Source organism: Trichosurus vulpecula, chromosome 2 (genome assembly GCF_011100635.1).
Source record: "Trichosurus vulpecula isolate mTriVul1 chromosome 2, mTriVul1.pri, whole genome shotgun sequence".
NCBI lineage: Eukaryota > Metazoa > Chordata > Mammalia > Diprotodontia > Phalangeridae > Trichosurus > Trichosurus vulpecula.
This window is the reverse complement of record NC_050574.1, coordinates 36,877,521-36,898,190: the sequence shown is the minus strand read 5'-3', so window position 1 is coordinate 36,898,190 and position 20,670 is coordinate 36,877,521. Positions and strand designations below refer to the sequence as shown.

At 55.2% G+C, this 20,670-nt stretch overlaps 1 protein-coding gene across 3 annotated transcripts; it reads left to right on the top strand.

Annotated features, from left to right (window-relative positions):
- Nucleotides 1-419: 419 nt before the first annotated feature.
- Nucleotides 420-20,326, top strand: COQ8B (coenzyme Q8B). Of its 3 annotated transcripts, none has more exons than XM_036742949.1 (14): nucleotides 420-488; nucleotides 3,451-3,687; nucleotides 3,863-3,929; nucleotides 7,138-7,215; nucleotides 7,300-7,422; nucleotides 7,587-7,672; nucleotides 7,763-7,903; nucleotides 7,994-8,075; nucleotides 8,240-8,333; nucleotides 9,979-10,120; nucleotides 10,349-10,456; nucleotides 10,551-10,616; nucleotides 19,457-19,543; nucleotides 19,625-20,326. In XM_036742949.1, exons 2-14 carry the CDS (start codon nucleotides 3,454-3,456, stop codon nucleotides 19,907-19,909), a joined length of 1,593 nt encoding a protein of 530 aa, XP_036598844.1. In that variant the 5' UTR covers nucleotides 420-488; nucleotides 3,451-3,453; the 3' UTR covers nucleotides 19,910-20,326. The 3 variants fall into 3 exon arrangements, with proteins under 3 accessions (XP_036598844.1, XP_036598843.1, XP_036598842.1); XM_036742948.1 differs by lacking the exon at nucleotides 420-488 and adding an exon at nucleotides 2,533-2,598; XM_036742947.1 differs by lacking the exon at nucleotides 420-488 and adding an exon at nucleotides 2,574-2,627.
- Nucleotides 20,327-20,670: the final 344 nt, after the last annotated feature.

The following is a 20,670-nucleotide window of genomic DNA, read 5'->3' as shown; positions in this document are numbered from 1 at the left end:
TCTCCTCGTCTGTTAAATGGAGGATCTGATGAGTTAACACGTGTAAATGCTTTTCCAACCGATACTAGCTATTACTGTGGTTCTTGCTGAAAGGGGATTTTGGGGAGAAAATAACTGATACTCCATTTTGTCCTGCATTTGCCATTTTTCCTTCCGTGGGATGATGCCTCTTTGACTTGTGCAGAACAAGTCTCTTTCTATAGTTCCCTTTCTTTAATCTCTTCAAGCCCACCCTAGAAAACTTGAGAGGATCTCCAGAGTTCAAAGTCGTCAACCTCTTTATCCGGGAGATAAAGGACTTTGGTAGGGCCTTAACAATGCTAATTGATGGGCGGATTGTAAAGAAGGTCCCAGGTCCTTTGGTCTTGTGTAAATGGACATGCTAAAAGTGACCTTCTTTCCTTTGTAACAATTTAAGCCTCCTCTTCAGTTTTAATAAGTACTTGTCTGGTCTGGACGCCCAACACGCTACTTAACCCTACTCCTAGGTAAGAAAAACCCCTTTTCTCTTTTGTTATTCTCTGGATGGGTCACGTAGCTAGGAGGAGAGAAATTATATATTCGTAGAAACATAAGTATATGTCATCCTTGGAATTGAGACTTACGGAAGGCGCGTGTCACCATCTTGAGTGAACCAACTTCAGTTTACTCTTTTGGGGAGTAGCTAGTACAGACTCTGAAAATAATTGCAGCGGCATCATCGTCTTTATTATTATGTATTGTTATTTTTATTGGATAACAATTCCTGCAGTCTATATCACACAGGGCTGTTTCAAGCCTCCTGTGAAATACGTGGAAAGCGATTTACCAGCCTTAAAGCTAAGTACAAAGGTTAATGATTATTATTGTAAAAGACACCGAATGCACAGGTCCTTCAGTTAGGTCAAAAGGCAATATACTCAAGCAATAAGCATTTATTAAGCTCTTACTATGTATCAGGCACTGTGTTAAGAGCTGGAGTAACAACACGTGAGTAACAATGTTCATACAAGATAGATACAGTGTGTGCGTATCACTGTGAGGTAATTTCAAAGGCAAGGCAGAGTGTGTGGTGGAGGTGAGGGAGCTGGGGACAAAGGACAGGCACCTAAGTCCCCTTGTAATGGGAGATTCCGGGCGTCTGGGTCCAGATGTCTGTATCTAGATAGGACCTGTCACCAGCCCACCACCTGACTCAGAAGTCGATGCCTCACCACAGCAAAGTGTGAGGGATGGTGAGAACATAGAGGGGACTTTCAGCTGAAACTGAGTCACTCCGAGGGGTTGGGGTCAGGTGCAACCTAGAGTGAGTCACAAGGTAACTGGCTGAAAGTAAGGAGGTTTCTGGGGCTCCATTCTCTAGCCCTCTAGGGAGAATGAGACCAGGAAGAAATGACAGGTGCTGGGATGAGTCAGCTATACTCACTCCTGGGCTGTGTGTGTGGAGACTGGAATTCTCCCAGGCCCTCCCACCTGGTGGCCCAATTTCTTCCCCCTCCCCACCCCCACCCGCACCTCGGATTTCCTAAAATGTCAGAGCTGACTCAGGTGCCCACCGCTCTGCATCTCATTCTCATTAATATCCAGGGCACAGCACCCTCCCCCTCCCCCAGGTTCTCCCCACGTCCTCAAACCTGAGAAACAGGAGGGAGGGAGGAGGGAAGTATGGAGAGAGGCGAAAGAAGCCCTGGTGGAACTAAGCCTGAGGATGTCTGTGGATGTGAATAGCGTTTCCTACAGTGCTTCCAGAAGAGGAAGGAAAGCTGGGTGAGGGAGGCAGAAGACAGGGACAATGCAACAGGAGAGCGGAAGTGGGGGGCCGTACAAAAGAGGGGGGAGCAGAAGTGGGGGGCCATGCAAAGAGGGAAGCAGAAGCGGGGGTCGTGAAAAGGAGGGAGAAGTGGGGGGCCGTGCAAAGGATGGAGGAGCGGAAGTGGGGGGCCATGCAAAGAGGGAAGCAGAAGCGGGGGGTCGTGAAAAGGAGGGAGAAGTGGGGGGCCGTACAAAGGAGGGGGGAGAAGTGGGGGGCCATGCAAAGAGGGAAGCAGAAGTGGGGGGTCGTGAAAAGGAGGAAGTGGGGGGCCGTGCAAAGGATGGAGGAGCGGAAGTAGGGGGCCATGCAAAGAGGGAAGCAGAAGCGGGGGGTCGTGAAAAGGAGGGAGAAGTGGGGGGGCGTGCAAAGGAGGGGGTTGCAGAAAATGGGGAGCCTGCAAAGGAGGGGGAAACAGGAGTGGGGGGCCTGCAAGGAAAGGGTAGCAGAAGTGGGGGGCCGTGCAAAGAAGGGGAGAGAAGAAGTGGGAACGCCTGTTATGGAAGAGGAGGGAAAGTGTGCAGAGTGGGAAGGGGGCGTCAGAGGGCAGCGAGGGACAGAAGAGGCGCACGCAGCGCGACGCACAGCCACGCCCCTAGTCCCGCCCCGAGGCCCTATCCCCGCCCCCCGCCTCTACACGCGCACCAGCTCCAGTCCAACCCTCCTCCCTTGAGGCTTGGCTCCCGTCAGTCAGCGCGGCAGCCCGCTCTGTCATTGGCCAGGATCGAGCAGCGGGGGGGGGGGGGGGGGGGGGGGCCGCATATCCCGGAAGTTGGGGGGCAGTGCTGAATTTACGGACGGGCCTTGGAGTAAGGGGGACCTTGCATGAGGAGGAGCTGTGGGTGCCTAGCAACGGAGGGGGGGGGGAGCGGAACGATGCTGGGCTGGGGGAACAGAGAAGGAGGAGGAGCAGAGAGGGGGAGGAGGGGCAGAGAGGGGGAGGAGGGGGGAGTCAGGGAGAGAAAATGGGGAGGGGGTAGAGAAGGCCCAGAGAGGTAGAGGAGGAGGATCAGGGGAGAGAAGGGGGGATCAGGGGAGAGGGAGATAGGGGAGCGAGTGGAGGAGAGACTGGCTAGAGAGAGGGAAGGGGAGGCCAAGGGGGAGAGAGAAGGAGGAGGGGACCAGGAGAGAGAGGCCAGAGAGAGAAGGGGGATCGGGTGGAGCAGAGAGGGTCTAGAGACACAGAGGAGGAGGGGTGGGGGGGGGGAGGAGGCCAGGACAGAGGGGTCAGATAGAGAAGGGGGAGTGGGTGGAGGAGAGGGGGGCCAGAGAGATCAGGAGAGAGAGAGAAGGGGAAGGGGGTGGAGGAGAGAGGGGCCAGAGAGACAGAGGAGGGAGATGGGCTAGAGAGTAGGAAGAGGAGGCCAAGGGGGAAAGAAAAGGGGGAGGGGGTCAGGAGAGAGAGAGAGGAGGAGGAGATGGGGGGAGAGGAAGGAAGAGTGCTGAGGAGGGGGAGGGGCAGTAGAAAAGAACCCTGGAGAGAAAGGGAAGGCCAAAAGAAGGGGCAAAGAAAAGAGAATGGAGAAAGAAGGCAAAAGGAAGATGTGGGGAGCGGGGGAGGCAAATAACCCTGAGCCCACAAAAGGGAAGAGGAAAGGGAGAGGGGCCCCTAGTCATGTTGAAGGGAAGAGCTCAGACCCCTCCTCTCCTCTCTCCCTTAGGCGATGTGGTCTGAACGCTTAAGAGGCAGTGCCCAGAGACTGGGTCAGGCTTTGCACCCCTCCACTATCCCAAGAAGGAATTGTCAGTGGCCCTCAGCCTCGCCTTCGCACCCATGTGATGCCTCCTCGGCCAGGACTCAGAACCGTGAGGGGCTAGCCGAAGCCTCTGGGCTGAGCAAAGAAGACATCCAGAGAGCCCGGGAAGCAGCCCGGCCCAAAGTGGGGCAGAGGCCCCAGGTAATGCCTCCCCTGTGCCCACACCATCTGTCCAATGACCTTGCCCCTTACAGTACTCTCTATGCTATCTCCTGACCGATGGCTCCCACTGGCTCAACCCCGGCCCCTTCCCCACAGTGCCCCTCCCCAGGCCTCACTAGTCAACTACCCCGATTTCTCCCCTCCATTTCCCCAGCTGAGTGAGCGTGCCCGGGAGCGAAAGGTGCCTGCTTCTCGGATCAGTCGCCTGGCCAACTTTGGGGGTAGGTACCACCCTGTGCAGCTGGAGGCAAGATGTCTCCAGGGGCACAGACCATACAATCTGACACCTCAGAAGGTAGCAGGTGTTCCCATCCCTGGAGCTGTTCAAGGGACCAGGGAAATGGGGATGGGGGATCACTTGACAGGCATTACTGTTCAGCCACAGGTTGGACACCATTATTTCTCATCCCTTTTAGTACCAGGCTTCCATGATTTGTGACAGTGGAATCAGGTGAGGGAGACAAGCCAGGCAAGGAGAAACAGAGCCCATGTCAGAGAGACTGAGAGCAGGGTGGCTGGTCCACAAGTATTAAGGGTAAAGGCTGGGGTTACAAAGACAGGCCAAAGACAGCCCCTGCCCTCTAGGAGCTTAACAATCTAACAGAGGAGACAACACATAAACAAATCTATACAAAGCTATCTCAGGATAAATAGGAGATAATTAAGGCTCTGTAATGAAGGGGGGCGGGGCGGCTAGGGAAGGCTTCCTGGAGGAGGAGGAGAGATTTTAAAGTTGGGACTTTGGAAGCTTTGGAGGTCAGTAGTTAGAGTGGAGGAGGGGGCTGGCCTGGGGTGGGCATGGAGCAGCCCGAGACAATGCCGGGAGGCAAAAGATAGGAATCCAGGACTGAGGAGAACTCATCTGGAAGTTGGGTGTAAGAACATGGGAAGGGGAGGAAAGGGCTTTGAACGACAAACAGAAGATTTTGTATCTGCTCCTGAAGGTGATAGGGAGCCCCTGGAGTTTACAGAGTAGGGCGTGGCATGATCAGACAGGCCTGCACTTTAGGACCATCCCTTTGGTGGCTGAATGAAGGGGGATCGGAGTGGGGAGAGACCCAGCAGCTACTGGAGTGGTCCAGTGGGGAGGGGATGAGGGCCTGCACCAGGGTAGGGGCCATATCTGGGGCAGAAGGGGGCGTGTCCAAGAGATGCTGCAGAGGTGGTAGCAGCTGGCCTTGGCCTCAGCTTGGTTAGGGGATAGGGCCATGGTGGGAAGGGTGACAGATAACTCCTAGGTTAGGAACCTGAGTGCCAGGGAGGAGGAGGACTTGGGGGCGGGGGGAATGAGTTCCATATTGGACATGTTGAGTTTCAGATGTCTACTGGACCTCCAGGTAGAGATGTCTGAGAGGCAGTGGGAGAGGGGAGATGGGAGGTCAGCAGAGACTGGGGTGGGGAAGGTAGATGTGAGAGTTGTCAGCCTAGAGAGGTCATTGGATCCATGAGAGCTGATGAGACCCCCCCCCCAGGTGATGTCCTTTGGAGGGAGAAGAGAAGAGGGCCCGGAACAAAGCGCTGAGCGGCACGGGAGTCAGAGGGCAAGATCAGGAGAAGGAGCCAGCACTCCCCTCCTGGGACAGAGTGCAGGCCATTCTTACCATCCCCCTAACTGGGGGGAACAGGATAAACACATATGCAGAGCCAGATCTCAGTTACCTCACTTGTTCCTTACAACAGCGCTGATTGATAGGCGCTGTGATCCTTACCGTTTTACAGTTGAGGAAATTAAGACGGAGGTTAAATGACTCGCCCAGAGTCCCCCAGCTAGTAGGCCTCTGAGGCTGGATTTGAATTCAGATCTTCCTGACTCCAGGCCCAGAGAGAGGGAAGCCCCACCTTCACTGACTACCATGGGTTAAACCTACCACTCAACATGTCTCCAGTGGAGCTCATTGTCTTCACCCATCATGGCCAACCTCCATCTGCCTGCTGAGGGCACTGCCATCCCTCCTGGCACCCAGTCTCAGCCAGAATGGGCCCCCACTCCTCGGCCTCTCTCGCCAACCAGGTGGTTGCTAGATCTTGTCGATCCTATTTCCATCACGTGTGTCTCCTGCTTAGAGTGCCTGCCCTCATCGCTTTCCTGATGGGTCATCACCCACATCCAGCCTCCACACTGATTTTCCTAAAGCACAAATCTGACCTTGTCATGCCTCTACAGCCCCCCAGATAAAAAATCCTCAACAGCTTCCTGTTGCCTCCGGGATCAAATACAAACTCCCGAAGTTGTCATTTCAAGCTTTCCAGTGTCTGTCCTGCATCTTTCTTTCCAGTGTTCTTTTGGGTCCTCAGTCAGATTGGCCAGCTGGCTGGTTTCTGTATGGAACCTTCAATCTCCCATCTCCAAGCCTTTGCCCAAGCAGGACACCCCCCTACACACACACACACTCACTCACACTCCCTCCCTTGTTCCCTCCCTTCCTCTCCCCTTGCAATCCCTCTCTCCTCACTTGGCCCTTCCCTACCATAGGATCATGAGGACCTTCCCAGCCAATTCCTGGAAATCCCTTTGGCACTGTTCTGTACTTAGTTGTGTAGCTGTGGGGCTGCCCTGACAGACTGGAAGCCCCTTCGGGGCAGGGGCTGTTCCAGTTTCGTCTCTGTATCTGCAACCACGATGCCTGGCACACAGTGGATGCTTAACGAATACTCTTCGAATCTTACTTGATAAACAAGTATTTGGAAGTACTGTAGAAATAAATTGATAAAGTTTAAGGGAGAGAGTGCTAACAACTGTAAGAGAGAACCTCTGTGCTGAGCCCAGAAGGAGGGTCAGGATTATCAGGGGTGAACAGCCTAGGCAAAGGTACGGAGGTGGGAGATAGAATGTGAAGTTGGGGAAAGAGCACATGAATCCATAGAGCCCAGAAGGGAGGAGATGGGAAATCAGGTCAGAAAGAGAAGCAGGGCAGGGAGGGGCGGTACACGGGAGTAGGAGAGGTGGGGTCAAAGCAGGGGAGCTGAGAAAAAGGCTATGCCAGTTAGTATTGTGTGACCTGGGATGGATTGCTTAACCTTTCTGGGACTCAGTTTCCTTATCTGTAAACTGAGGGGTTAGACTAGACAGCCTCTGAAATCCCTTCTTGTTTGAAAGCTTTGAGCCTGTGACTAAAACACAGTAAAAGGCAGCTTGAGAGGCACGTGCTAGTAAAACAGCAAGAAGAGCGCTGGAGCTAACAGTGCGAGTGGCACAGAAGTGGGCCAGGCCACCTAGGGAGGCCCTCCAGTGGGCAGCGCTCACTGGCCTTCGTGTGACTTCCAAAATGTGTGATGTGACAGATGATGGGAGGGAATTAGGCTGGAGAGATCGGAACCAAAGGGAAAGATGGAGCGAGCGTGAGGGGCTTGATGACTGAGAGAGGACAAGAAAAGGGAGGCATGGGGGTCAGGGCCCGGAACAGTGCCTGACTTTGCCTCCCACTGCAGGACTAGCAGTGGGCCTGAGCCTTGGCGCCCTGGTCGAAGTGGCCAAGACATCGCTGTCAGGAGGGCAGACGCATGGGGGTAAGTGAGGACACCTGAGGGGCTGGGGGAGCTGCCCTGGCTGCAGGTGCTCCATCCATTCCACTTGCACCATTCCTTCCCTAGAAGGTGGCCCTGTTCTGGGCCCCAGCCCCTTCCTCTCTGAAGCCAATGCTGAGCGGATAGTGAAGACCCTGTGCACAGTCCGAGGAGCAGCACTCAAGGTTGGCCAGATGTTAAGCATCCAGGGTACGGACCCCCGGCCCCTCCAGTTAGCCCAGTCCTAATAGCCTCTCACCCTCCCGGACACTGACCCCCGGCTCCAGGGCCCTGGACACACTCTTGAGCCCTTCAGCTCTGGCCCCCTGGGCTCCTCCTTCCCTGACCCTCCCACCCTTTCCTGCCATCCCCAGACAACAGTTTCATCAGCCCCCAGCTGCAGCGCATCTTTGAGAGGGTCCGGCAGAGCGCTGACTTCATGCCCCGATGGCAGATGATGGTGAGTGGCTGGGGTGCTGCCTTGGACAGCTCCCGAGGGGTGGTTCTAGGGCTGCCCTCCTGACTGCCCAATGGCCTGCCTCTGCTGCAGAGAGTCCTGGAGGAAGAACTCGGCAGGAACTGGCAGACTAAGATGGCCTCCCTGGAAGAGAGGCCCTTTGCCGCTGCCTCCATCGGTCAGGTGCACCAGGGCATCCTGCAGGACGGGACCGAGGTGGCTGTGAAGATCCAGGTGAGCCACAGGTCCAGGTGAGAGGAGCGAGGCATCCAGTCCTGAAGCGGTGTCAAGGGTCCCAGTGGCACATGTTCCCTTTCCCCACAGTACCCAGGTGTGTCCCAGAGCATCCGGAGTGACGTGGAGAATCTGCTAGCCGTGTTGAAGATGAGCGTGACCTTGCCCGAAGGTGAGCCTGGAATCCTTGGCCCCCAGGTCATGACACAACCTGAAGCCTCCATTTCCTTCTCTGTAAAATGGAGATGAGAATAGCACCTCCCTCCCAGCTCAGTCAGATCAGCTTTGTACCCTTTAAGGCCTGGTGCAGGCTGGTAGTGATGCCCTTTCTCACAGGCCTCTTTGCTGAGCAGAGTCTTCAGGCCTTGCAGCGGGAGCTGGCTTGGGAGTGTGACTATCGCCGGGAGGCTGCCTGCGCCCGTACTTTCAGGTGAGCAGTGGGCATTCAGTGCTGCCTGAGCCCTGACCAGGCTGCCCTCCCCCACTGTGGCCCCACACTTGGCCCTGGCTGGGCAGTGACAGGCAAGGCTCAGACCTGTGGCCAGCCCTGAATGACCCAAGCCACAACCTAGTAGATAGAAGGGTGATGAGTGTCTCACTCCATAGACATACGCACATGCATGCTTACACATGTGCACATATACATACATATATACACATGCACGCACACATACACACGTGCACATACATACACACACCCCAGAACTTCCAAGAACAAGGAAGCCCCTCATCTGTTCCACATCTGTCTGGCGCTGTGTGTCCACTTCTGGCCACCACATCCTAAAATAGACATTGCTAAGCTAGACAGTGTCCAGAGGAGGGCAGCCAGGTCAGGGGGGGCCTTGAGTCTGTGTCACCTGACAAACACTTGGAGATTTTTTGGCTGGAGAAGGAAGGCTCAGGAGGGTCATGATTGCAGCCCTTTGGAGGGCTTAGCTTCGTCCTTTTTCACCTCAGAAAACAGTGGGTTGGAATTCCAGAGGGGTCAGTCGAGGCTGACTGTCTGGGAATGCCTCTTGATGGTCAGAGCTGGTCTGAAGTAAATGTGAGCCTCCCTCTGCCTCAGTGGTCTTCAGGCAGAGAACTGAGGCTCTCCTTAGCTCTGGCCTTCTAGGGCTGGGAGCCTCAGCCAGGGAGGGGCCAGCACGCTTACTGTTCTAGAGGGGAGGTCACAGGTGAAGGATTCACTCAGAGGACCCCAGATTTAGTCCTGGAGATGCATAAGAGGCCGAGTCCATCCAGAAGGCAGAGCCCTCAGCGGCTTCATTCAGTCACAAAGTCGATGGGTGCTTGAGGCAAGATTCCAGTCCAGGACATGCTGACTGGAGTTCATCTCGCCAAGCATGGCTATATTTATTCCACACATCTGGATGGATAATAGAGCCAGAATTTCTCCAGTATTCCTCCCATCTTCCCTCCCAGAGGAACAAATCATAGAATATAGAACAAAGAATGGATTTTGAAGGAAAAAAGAGAGAAAACCAGCAAAGCTTCTCAGTACGTCAATTAAGCCTGATGTCCTCTGCCATGTCCCACACCCCAGGACCCTCCACTCCCGACAGAGGAGTGGGGAGGGGCTCGCTCCTAGCTTTTCTACACCTAGCACTTATAAAGCACCTACCGTGTGCTGGGCACATGGTCAGGAAGGTCTGGATTTCACCCTTCCATGCCAGTGACAAGTCTAAGACTATGACCTCAAGGTTGGTGCCCCAGGAAATCCCAGGCATTATTATGGACCCTGACCTCAAGAGGCTTCCATTCTATTGAGAGGAAGCCAGATAAGACACACCATCATGTCCAGAGAGGAGGCTTTGGCTCCTGAGGGAGGGATCAGGAGAGTTCTTAGGGAGGAGATGGGCTTTGAAGGGAGGCACCTGGGGGACAAGCAGAGCCTGGGCCTCTGGCTGCCAGGTCTCTGGGGGCAAAGCCAGAAGGAGATCACTAAGCTTCCTGTTTAAAGCCTTATTTTATCAGTGAGGGAGGTCCTTGCCCAGGTCACACAGCTTCTTAGGAGAGCAGGCCCAGAGGGGGCCGGGCCCCTTCCTCTTCCCACCTCCTGTCCCTGTGACCCGCAGGCAGCTCCTGGAAGGGGATCGTTTTTTCCGGGTGCCTGCTGTGATCGAGGAGCTGAGCACAAGTCGGGTATTGGCCATGGAGTTGGCCAGCGGGGTACCCCTGGACCAGTGCCAGGGCCTGAGCCAAGATGTCCGGAACCAGGTAAGGGGCACTCGGGCTAGAAGAGGAATCAGAGAACCTGCTTTGGAGAGGCAGGCGAAAACCTGCAAGAACCATTCAACCCATCTTGTTTAGAGTCCTTGGCAATGGTCAGCTCTGGGATCCCCTGAGGCAGGAGGGGATGTGTGAATCTGGCAGGGATGGGGGGTAACCATAGGGCGAGGGCAGAATCCCTACGGTCATTCCCCCCACCCCAATCTTGCCCCCCAGATCTGCCGTGAGCTCCTGCGGCTCTGCCTTCAGGAACTGTTTGAGTTCCGATTCATGCAGACGGACCCCAACTGGGCCAACTTCCTGTATGATCTCTCTAGCCACAAGGTGGGTGCCTCAACACCTGGCTCACCCATATGGGAGGGGGGCACCAGGGCCCATGTCATTTATCAATCCCTAGCCTCTGCTTCTGCCCCCATAGGTGACCCTGCTGGACTTCGGGGCGAGCCGGGAGTTTAGGTCAGAGTTCACAGACCACTACATCGAGGTGAGGTTCTGATCCTTGGGTGGAGGGCCCCCACCTCTGCTCTCTACCCTTCCCCCCTCAAGTTCTTTCTCACCGGATCTTCTGGTTAGTCTGCCCTTTAGGACAGACCTCTAGGATGGGCTCAGCCTGGGCCTGGACACCTCCCAGAGAGGCAGTTCTGATTGTTAGAAAGTCTTGTTATGTTGAGCCAAACATTGCCTCCAGGTGCTGCCCTTGGTAAACCAAGGCCCCCTGAGCCTGCCAGCACGAGAGCTAATCTCTCCTCTCTGTGGCACTGAGCATCTGTTTGCCAGCTCGAGGCTTCACCCCTTCAGGCTGCACAGCCTCCACTTCCTGGCTTGCTCGCCCAGCCTTCAGCTGCTGCCCCAGAAAGCTTGGGCAGCTGGTCACCCCTTGTTGCCCTTGACCCAGATGTGGATAAGTGTGGGGCTGTGAGTGGGTCCTGCAGGGCTCAGGGGAAGGAAGTAGGGGGTCCTGGCCCAAATAAGAGAGGGCTGGCTCGCTCCTTCAAGAACATGACCAATAGCTTATGGAAGAGGGGGTAGACCTGCCCTGTTTGACCCAGAGGGCAGAACTAGACATTGCATTGAAAAGCACCGAGCAGCCACTAGTGGGCGCCACTGTAGGTAGAGCCCTGCCCCAGCCTGGAGTCAGGATGACCTGAGTTCAAATGCAACCTCAGACACTTTGAAGCGGTGTGGCCCTGTGCAAGTGACTCACCTTCGGTGTACCTTGGTTTCCTCTTCTGTAAAACAGCGATCATAGCAGCACCTATGCCCCCACTCCCAAGTCATTTCCAGCCCCACCTTAGGCTCCTGACCTGGATTCTCAGGATGCCATGTATGAGACCTTACATTGATCTCATGGAAGGAGACCACCCTTCTGCAGCCCCCAGGTTGCCAAGGCCTTGTTATCATCTACCATAGGCTCTACTGGAGCTGACGGGTGAAGCCCAGGCAGACAGCCAGGGACCTCCCCGGGAACCCCAAAGAGCTCAGAAGGAAGCGAGCAGCCTCCAGCAGAGCGGCTCAGCTCGCTCTGTGTGAGCTTCTTGGGGGCCAGCCTGGCCATCATAAGAGGACACCACAGAGCAGCCAGCCAGTCAGTGTTTACCAAGTTCCTCCTGCTCAGCCCTCAGGACACAGGGAGAGGCAAGAGACTGGCTAGGAAACTACCAGTGCAGAGGAGGGAGGGATGGAAAACAGGAACTAGACTTTACAGAAGGGGAAACTGAGGCAGGTCAAGTACCTGCCCAAGGACACATAAGTAGCGAGTGACAGAGACAAGATTTGAACCCAGGTCACCGCCTCCAACAGCTGGCATGCCAACGAGGCCTTCAGCCAAAGAACTGATTCAGCTGCCAACTAGCCAGGGCCAAGCCCAGACCCCCAGGCTTCCTTAGTTCCGCATGGCTGCCCAGCCAGTCCTGAGTCTCCTGTGTCACCCAGGATGGCCACCGAGTGCGCGCCATCTTATCCATTAGAATGACGCAAGCGGCCTTGGCACTCCTGGGCTAGTTTCGCAGCCTCCCTCCTTTGCCCACTTTGACAGGCTTGTGTTTGCCCTTCTCTAGTCCTCTGGTCCCTCTGCTGTTCTCCTTGGTCTCTCAAAGGTCACCAACAGTGCCTCAGCCATCCCATCTGCCACCTCCTCCATTTTCTGATGGTGGAGATCACATGGGCCTGGTGCCCTGACTCCCTGCTGCCTATTTTCATCCTGTCCTTTTCCATCAGAAGATCCTTCTCCTGGGCAGAGAAAATAGAAGTGACAGGAGCCTGAACCACCCAGGCCTCTCTCCCTGGTCACGGGCCTGGTCACAGTCCAGGCGGACCCAGGCAGCAGTGCCAACCCTGGTTAAGGTCTCTGCTTTTCCTTCCTTGTCATCCTTAGCTTTCCTCACCACCGTCCCCTTGTTCTTGAGGGTGGGAATCTGACTGGCCCACACAATGCTAGCCGACCCCAGCCTCCTCTGCTGACCCCCTGCCTTGTAGAAAATCTGCTTCTAGCCTTTCACCTCTGTCCACTTCATCCCCTCCCCCTGCTCCCAGCCAGTCAGGCCTTCCCTGTCTCGGGACCTCTGGAATTCTCATTCTGTCCTTAAATTTCCTACTTCTCCTCATGCTCTTTCTGGCCCCTCACACTCACAGAAGTCTGCCTTGTCCCAGAAAACGCCACGGCCCTGGCCACCCCAATCCCAGCCACAGAGTGGGAGGAGGACGAGGCAGGCAGTGAGCAAGCACTTGGATGAGGCTTCAGGGTGTTTGCGGAGGTGCTTGGCCTCTGCTGCTCATTTGGGGCTCACAGCAGCCTGGGGGCTGGGGGCTGCTGTTATTACCACCTTATAGCTGTAGAAACTGAGGTGGAAGGATGTGAAATGACTTGGCCAGGGTCACACAGCTAGGAAGTGTCTGAGGCCACATTTGATGCCCAGAGCTCCAGAGCTACCTGGCCACCTAAAAAGCAAAGCAAGGGCATAGGTGATTTGGTCAGTGCTATAGCTAAGTGTTGGAGGCAGCATTCAAACAAAGCCTGGTTCAGCCCCGGCTAGCTGCTGCTTGTCACATCCTTCCTCCCTCATCTTCCTCATCTTCCTCCTCCCTTTCTTACCTCATCCTCCTCTCCTCTCCCCCATTTCCTCCCCCTCCTCTCCCTTCTCTCTCAGCCCAGTGTATCTGGCTCACTTCTCAGCCTTCCTCTCCTGCCCCACACCTACCCTTCTATATCAGGACTTCAGTGGCCCATGTCCCGCTCCCTGGAGCCCGGGACTGCCAGATCATTGATCTCCTGAAGGCCCAGCCTGACCTTCCTCTCCCCATCCTCAGTCACACCCTGCCTGCCCCCTCCCCGCTGACATACACCACTTGGAGCCCAGGCTCCCTGTGCCCTCTGCCTCTGGGCCCCCCTTGGCCTCCCTGCTCTCCCCTTTTGGCACTCCGGTAACCAACCCCATAGCATCATGTCCCCTTGTTGCTCAGACCTTCCTAGACATCTCCCTGAATGATGCCCATGCTGGCCCTCACTGCTGGTGGCTGGTCCCGACTTCTTGTCTGTGCCCTCATCCTTCCCTGACCTCTCACCTCCAGATCCTGAATTCCATCTCCACTCTGATGAGGAGGTGGCCTTCCTGCCGAGGCCAGAGATCAGCCTCTTTGCCCAGGCCTCTGACACCAGGAGCCCGCCCCTCTACTCATTCACTCTCTTTCTTCCATCTCCACATTTTCTTTTTCTCCTGCCACCCCTTAACGTCATCCTGTATCCCTGAGCCAGATGCCTAGAAAAAGGCAGGGGGTTCACGTTACCTCCCCCTCCTCACCTTCCCCTAATTCTAACCCTTTGTACTCCAGCTTCTGATCTCATTATCCAGCAGAAATCTGGGATCTCTTAACTGCTGTGTCCAGAGGACCTTTTTCTGGATGGCCTCAGAAGGTCTGACCATTCTTCCATCTCCTTTGCTGGATCCTTTGCCCTAGTCCGTGCCTGTGGGCGTCCTCCACAGCCCTCATCTTGGGGCTGCCCCTCCTGCTGATCTCCTCAGCTCCCCTGGGCTCAAGCATGTTCTCTGTGAGATCTCAGGATCTAGCTCTGGTCTCCCCAGCCCAGCATCACCACCTTCTTCCAGTGTATCTTCACCTGGCTGTCCCTTTCCCAAAGTAGAATTCTTCCTCCTCTTCCATCTTGAACCCGCCTCTCCTCCACGCTCCCTCTCCTTCCAGACCTCCCCTCAGTTTGATATTTCCCAGTGTTCATCTCTGACCCCTTGCTCTCCTTCACCTCTTAATCCAATCAGTTGCCACATGGTGTCCATTCTTCCTCCACCCTGTCTCATATCCGTACCCTTCCCACTCACAGTCATCGCTCAGTTCAGGCCTGAACTATCACCTTTGCCTGGACTACCATCATTTTCACCCACCTGAAAAGAGAGTCTTCCTAAGGCAAGGGTGTGATCACTTACTCCCCTGTTTGCCTCCAAAATAAAGAGAAAAAGAGGGGAAAAAGTCAGCAAAATCAATATAGACCTCTAAAAAAATCTAACATTATATTGCAGGGAAAATGATTTATTATATTGTTTAAATCTGACTCTGTGCGATAAAAGGTTGTCCATGGCCAGAATGTCACCAGACCCCACCCAGCTCCTGGGTCTGCCCAGATCATTCTTGTGTGTGGTGACCACATGCAGGACGATGGCCCCACCTGAGCTTGTGTTTTGGCTGCGCCCAAATTCTACCTGATGCCTACATTTCTCATCCCGTTTCCATCTCTTTTTCGTTCACATTGCCGCCTTGGCAGCTTCCGTGTGGCTGCGGCTCTCCCAGAGAAGGGGCCTCCCCTCCTCATGCAAGGAGCTCATTCGTGTCTTTCTAACACTCAGATTGGGGGAGGGGGAGGGGGTCTGTTCTCACAGCATTCTGCATCCGTGCACCCCTGCCTGGGCACAGGTGGCTGGGCCAGCGGTGCTCCTCCGAGCTTGCCTCTGAGTCCCAGCCAGCTCATTCAGTCACTCTGTGGGGGGTGTTGTTTGCACGTACGTCATTGTCGCCATCCAGGCTCTGCTCCCTGCAGTCTGCATCAGTTCATGTTAAGTGTTTCCAGGCTTTTCTGCATCCATCTCGTTGTCATCTCTTACTGCACCACCATGTTCCATCTTACAGACCAGTTTGCTTAACCATTCCCCAGTCAATGGGCATTGACTTTTTCTTTGTAAGTATCACGGTCTCCATGGCACCTGGTTTTTTGTCAGTGACCTAGCAGAGGAATCTCTGGATCAAAGCCTGTGGACATTTTAGGCACTCTAATTACATAATTCCACGTTGCTTTATGTTTGTACCTCATGAGTCACAGCTCCACCAGCAATGCCCTAGTGTGCCCACCTTCCCACAGCCTCTCCACCACTGACCAACATTTCTATCTTTGGTCATCTCTGTCAATGTGCAGAAGGTGTGTTGAAACCCAGTTTAGCTTTGCACTTAGTAATAGCTACAATTCTTTTGATATTGGTTTGCTCATATCCTTTGACCACTTTTCTGTTGGAGAATCCATCTTCCCTTTACAATCTAACGTTTTCAGTAGGTTTCTGTTGGGGCCACATGGTTCTTTTTGGCTGTCACTTTCTTGGCCACATTGGAGTTTCTCTCTGTGTCTCCAGAAGTTCATTCTTGAGAGCTTGCCGTCCCTCCTGGTGGGGACTTCTACAGGATTATGGTCTGTAAGACGCTTCCTTGCCTTTCCCTGAACCTTGTGTAGTCTCTTCCAGGAGGTACCTGATGCTCTGCTTTCCCACTCTCTCTCAAAACCTGTACAATAGAGTGGGCCTTTCCTAGGCCCCTCCCTGTGCTTGGGAATTGAAAGCTTTGGAGGTTTTCCCTAGGGGCTGCCTCCACCATTTTCAGGATGGAGTCATTGTCAAGGCCAGGAAAGGAGTTCCTGGTGCCTTGTTTTTGACAGCGAGAATGCCCCTATGGGTCCCACTCTCTCAGGCCTCAGTCCCAGCTTTGTGCTGAACTTGCCTCAGCCTCCCCTTGCTGCCCAGGTGGTCTGTGCCACAGCTGCCTTTTCTGCCTCCTTGGCTCTGGGCCCAGATGCCCTGTACCCTGTTCCACCTTTTCTTCCCTGGGTTTCCTGTCACTCTGTGATGGTCTCCTTGCCCACCTCCTCCCCATTCCTGAGCTTTCTCCCTCTGGACCCCAAGTCCATTCATGGGACTCCATGACTGACAAGGTCCCATTTGCCTCCTGTTTTCAGATAGCTGGCTCACCTCTCGTTAGCTTTCCTGTAGGTGTCTGGGCCTGGAAATCTGAAGGCAGGTGTTCTGTTGAGGGAACCTTTCTTGGAGTTTGTGTCCTGTTAAATTCTGAATGTCTGTGGCACCAGAGATGACCATGGGGCAGTACAAAATGTTTCTTCTCCACCCTTCCTTTCCAGGTTCTGGGCCCTTTAATTTAATTTGCTCCAGGAACCCCTTGTTAGGTATATCTAGTTCAGCGGCTGCTGTGTTCCTGGCCCTGTGCTCGGCACTGGGGATGTGAGAGCTGTCAGAGAGCATACATGGAGGGGGGGAGGAAGGGGAGGGCGGAGACAGATGAGTAAGAACATCAGTAGCTGGTATTGAGGGTTGATGGGTCTCAGTTTCCTCCGCTGTAAAATGAGTGCAGATTAATGATGCCTTTGGGCAGTCTGGCTGGGCATGGACTGCTTCCTCAGCCCCCCAAGAGCAGGGATCCCTCTTCAGAAGCCAGAGTGGGTCAGCAGGGGCTGTGCCGAGGGATGAGAGGGCAATCACAAGCGCTTTATAAATATGATTCAACTTGACCCTTGCAACAGCCTAGGGAGGCAGGTGAGTAGAATCTCATGTGATCCTAGGAGGGAAGTGCTATTGTAACCTCAATCTACAGTTGGAGAAACTGAGGCTGAGGGAGATCAAGTGGCCTGCCCATGGTCACCCAGTTAGCAGGGATCTGAGATGGGAGAACTTGAACTTGGATCTTGGTACCTCGCAGCCCAGCACTCTCCACCAGGCCGCCTGCTGCCCAGACCATCCCTTGGTGACTGAGAACTCGAAGCTCTTAGGGGTAAAGGCCTTCTGGAAGGGGGGGGGGCACCTGCGGGTTCCTCCAGAGGGTGGAGATGGCAGGGCCATGTCTGTTGAGAGCCGCTCTGAATCACAGCATCTTCAGAAACAGCAACAGTGCCCTTTGGGCTGCAGCTTTGACACATGAGGAAAGACAGGCCGGAACCAGGTTGGGAAGGTCTCGGGGCCAAACCTGGGAGGGGTAGTCTGGCCCAGAAGCAAGAGGCAGGGGGTCACTGAGCTCAGCTTTGGGTAGAGGAATCTGTCAGCGAGCTTGTGTGGAGTTCAGTCTGGAGAGGGAAGAACCTGGGAGCAGGGAAGCCAGTTAGGAGACGCACTGACTCTGGGCAAGGTGCAAGCGGAAAAGGCGCAAGGGGCGTGAGGGCATTGTCCAGGTCACAGGGAGGATGAAGAACAGCGATAGTGTGAAGGCAGAGAAGGACTCCCTGTCAGGGGCTGGAAGGATGCTCACCCAGGGGAAGGGTCCAAGCAGCAAGGGGCAGAGGACGAGGTGCGTGGGGTTTTTTTTGGGGGGGGGGGTGGAGTAGGTCCTTGTTGAGGCTCACCGAGGTCACTTTTGGTGAGTTTGATAACCACAAGAAAGAGGTCCAGCGTCTAAGATATAAGATCTGAGAAGACATGCTAGCCGGACATCCGGAGGAGGAGAGGACATGGTTGGAGAGTCTTTGGGAGTCACATGCATAGAGCGGGGAAATGGCAAGGAGAGGGCCAAGAGGGCAAAGGCTCCCCACAGCCCACCAGAAACAAGGTCTGAATTCAGAATAAGCATTCATTAAGCGCCCACTGGGAAGCTTTGGGGGTGGCTGGCATGGTGGGTGGAGGCCCTGGCCACAAGTTCAATTAGAGGAGTCTGGGAAGAAAGCTGCATGAGCAGGCAGGGACCTGAGTAGAGAGTTGGAAGCTAGGGGGCATCATAGTGCACAGGGCACTGGGCCTGCAGGCAGGAACACATCTTCCTCAGACACTGGCTGTGTGACCCTGGGCAAATCACTCCACGCTGTCTGCCTCAGTCCCCTCATCCGTAAATGAGCTGGAGAAGGAAATGGCAAGCCGCTCCAGTATCTGCCAAGAAAACCCCAAATGGGGTCACGGAGAGTCAGACGTGACTCAACAGCACAGCAGAGTGGGGATGGCAGTACAGACTGCAGTGGTAGACATCATCCAGAACTTCGTTAATAAAGAGGAAGAGGGGATGGGGCGGAAGGATGACAGACTCAGAAGGGCTGTCATTTCATCTTGTTTTCTAGATGGGGAAACTGAGGCACAGGTATATGTGGGTGGCCCTGCTGGAATTTGAACCCACGTCCTCTGCCTTCCTGTTCTGTGTCATCTACGTGTGTGACAAGCCTTTACCCAAAGAATTAGCACAGCTGTTGAGGGGCCTGGGCCCCCGCTTGATGCTCTCTTTGGCCCCCCAGGACCTGGTGGCAGAGCTCAGACGGTAGCCTGGGGCCTCTCTCCACATGGGTGTGCCTTTCCCTCTCCCTAAGGGATGATGCACTCTCTGTAGGCAGAGGGAAGCAGTGGGTGCTGGGAACCAAGTGTGGAGGAGTCCATGAGAGGGCAGTCAAGGCAGTTCCCATCAGCCGGCCTTCCAAGTGGGAGGCTAAATCATGAGCTCTGAGCGTGATGTTTGGGGTATGGGTTGGGCTTGAGAGTGGCTGTGGAGGGGGACACATATAAGAATAGAGTGGTTCCCCCACCCCTACAGGCTTCCTAGGGGTCCCTGTCTGGCCTCGGAGGCCTTAACAGGGGACCGGCTTCCACACCTCTGAAATGCAGCTTTGGTTCTCTGGAAGGGGGCAGGGGGAGAAGTACAGATTCAAGTCAGAGGCCCAGGGTTCAGATCCCACTGCCAAAGTTTTCTTGCCTGAATGACCTTGGCCAAGTCCGGCCTCAGTTTCCTGCTCCGTAAAATGAGGGGGTTGGAGTGATTCCCTCTAAGGCCCTTTGTTCTGGATCAATGATGATTCTGCACTTATCTGACCTCTCTTGGAATTTGGGCAATCTGGCTGGAGAGGAGCTGCTTCCCGGGTCCCTTCTCCCCTGGAAAGCCAGAGAAGGTGAGCAGGGGCAGTGCCCTAGGGAGAAGAGAGTGACCCTCAGGCCCTCCTGAAGAAAGGACCCCTGGCTGGGAGTCTCTTGAGTGAGGGGCTCGGAAGCCCCAGGTACGATTTGCCCAGAGTGAGCAGAGGCCCTTGCCCCAGTCCTGACCCCTCTGACCATGGTTTGGTTGTTCTTTCCAAATCCCCAGGTGGTAAAGGCTGCTGCAGACGGTGACCGGGCTGGGGTCCTAAAGAAATCCCAGGACCTGAAGTTCCTGACGGGTTTTGAGACCAAGGTGAGGGTAATTGGGAGAAGCGGGGGGAAGGGAATGGCTGGCCCTCAAAGCCTTCCTAACTCCTCTTCCCCACTCCCCTAGGCATTTTCAGAGGCCCATGTGGAGGCTGTCATGATCCTAGGGGAGCCCTTCGCTAGTACCAGCCCCTACGATTTTGGGGCAGGTGACACAGCACGCAGGGTGCAGGACCTGATCCCCATAATGCTTCGACATCGGCTGTGCCCCCCACCAGAGGAGACCTACGCCCTTCACCGAAAGCTGGCAGGGGCTTTCCTGGCCTGTGCCCGACTTGGGGCCAACATCTCCTGTGGGGACTTGTTCCATGAGGTCTATGAGAGTTACTGGGCTCCCCGACCTTCAGGCTAACTCTGACCCTCCAGGGAATCACTGGCCAGCCCTCACTCCAGTACCCAAGGACTTCATGCAGGAGCCCTCAGGGTCCCTTCAGTGACTCACTCCAAGAGCTCCCAGAGACCTCCAGGGAGCCGCTTACCAGATCGGAGACTCATCTCCTGTCCCTGCTGGTCCGCTGGGCTTCCAGCAACTGTGCTAGTCCAGGGGGACCCATCAGGGGCCTCCCCCACACACATACCCCCTGGAACTTAGTGACCATCCTCTCTCCCTCTTGTTCTGAGCCCCAACCCAGCCCCCATCTAGGGGAGTGGAGTTCCAGATGGCCTGTATGCCTGGGTCCTCCCCCCCCCCACCAGCTGTCTTCAGGCCCAATGGGCAGTGCATTCAATGATACCCTAAATAAAGGGGAACCACCCTCCCTCTCTCCTACCCCTTCTCGTTTTCTGGGTTTGGGGGTGGAGTGGGGCTGAAAAGATGGGCGAGGCTTCTGGGAGTGGGGACTCCAGGTGCAGATGGCCTGGCTGGGCTTGCCCCTCCCCCTTCCCCCCAGTCCTGAAAAGCCCAAGCCCCCAACCATCTGTTGCCAAAGGGACAACCTCCCTGCCCCCCACGTGCTGGCCACCTGCTCTGCCAGCTGACAGCCTGGCCCCTACCCCGCCCCCCCCCCCAATATCCCAGCTTCCTCTGGTGGGGCTGGGGGACACCCAGGGGGCACAGCTGGGCCTTGAGGACTAGAGAAGAGCAAGAGGGTTGGGGGTGTAATGAGAGGCGAA

What these genes read in the sequence shown, in the direction of transcription:
- COQ8B (XM_036742949.1), top strand. Translation starts at nt 3,454, where the DNA reads ATGTGGTCTGAACGCTTAAGAGGCAGTGCCCAGAGACTGGGTCAGGCT. An exon ending in TCGCCTGGCCAACTTTGGGG is followed by an intron (nt 3,930 to 7,137) that starts GTAGGTACCACC and finishes CTCCCACTGCAG; the next exon opens with GACTAGCAGTGGGCCTGAGC. An exon ending in ATGATCTCTCTAGCCACAAG is followed by an intron (nt 10,457 to 10,550) that starts GTGGGTGCCTCA and finishes CTGCCCCCATAG; the next exon opens with GTGACCCTGCTGGACTTCGG.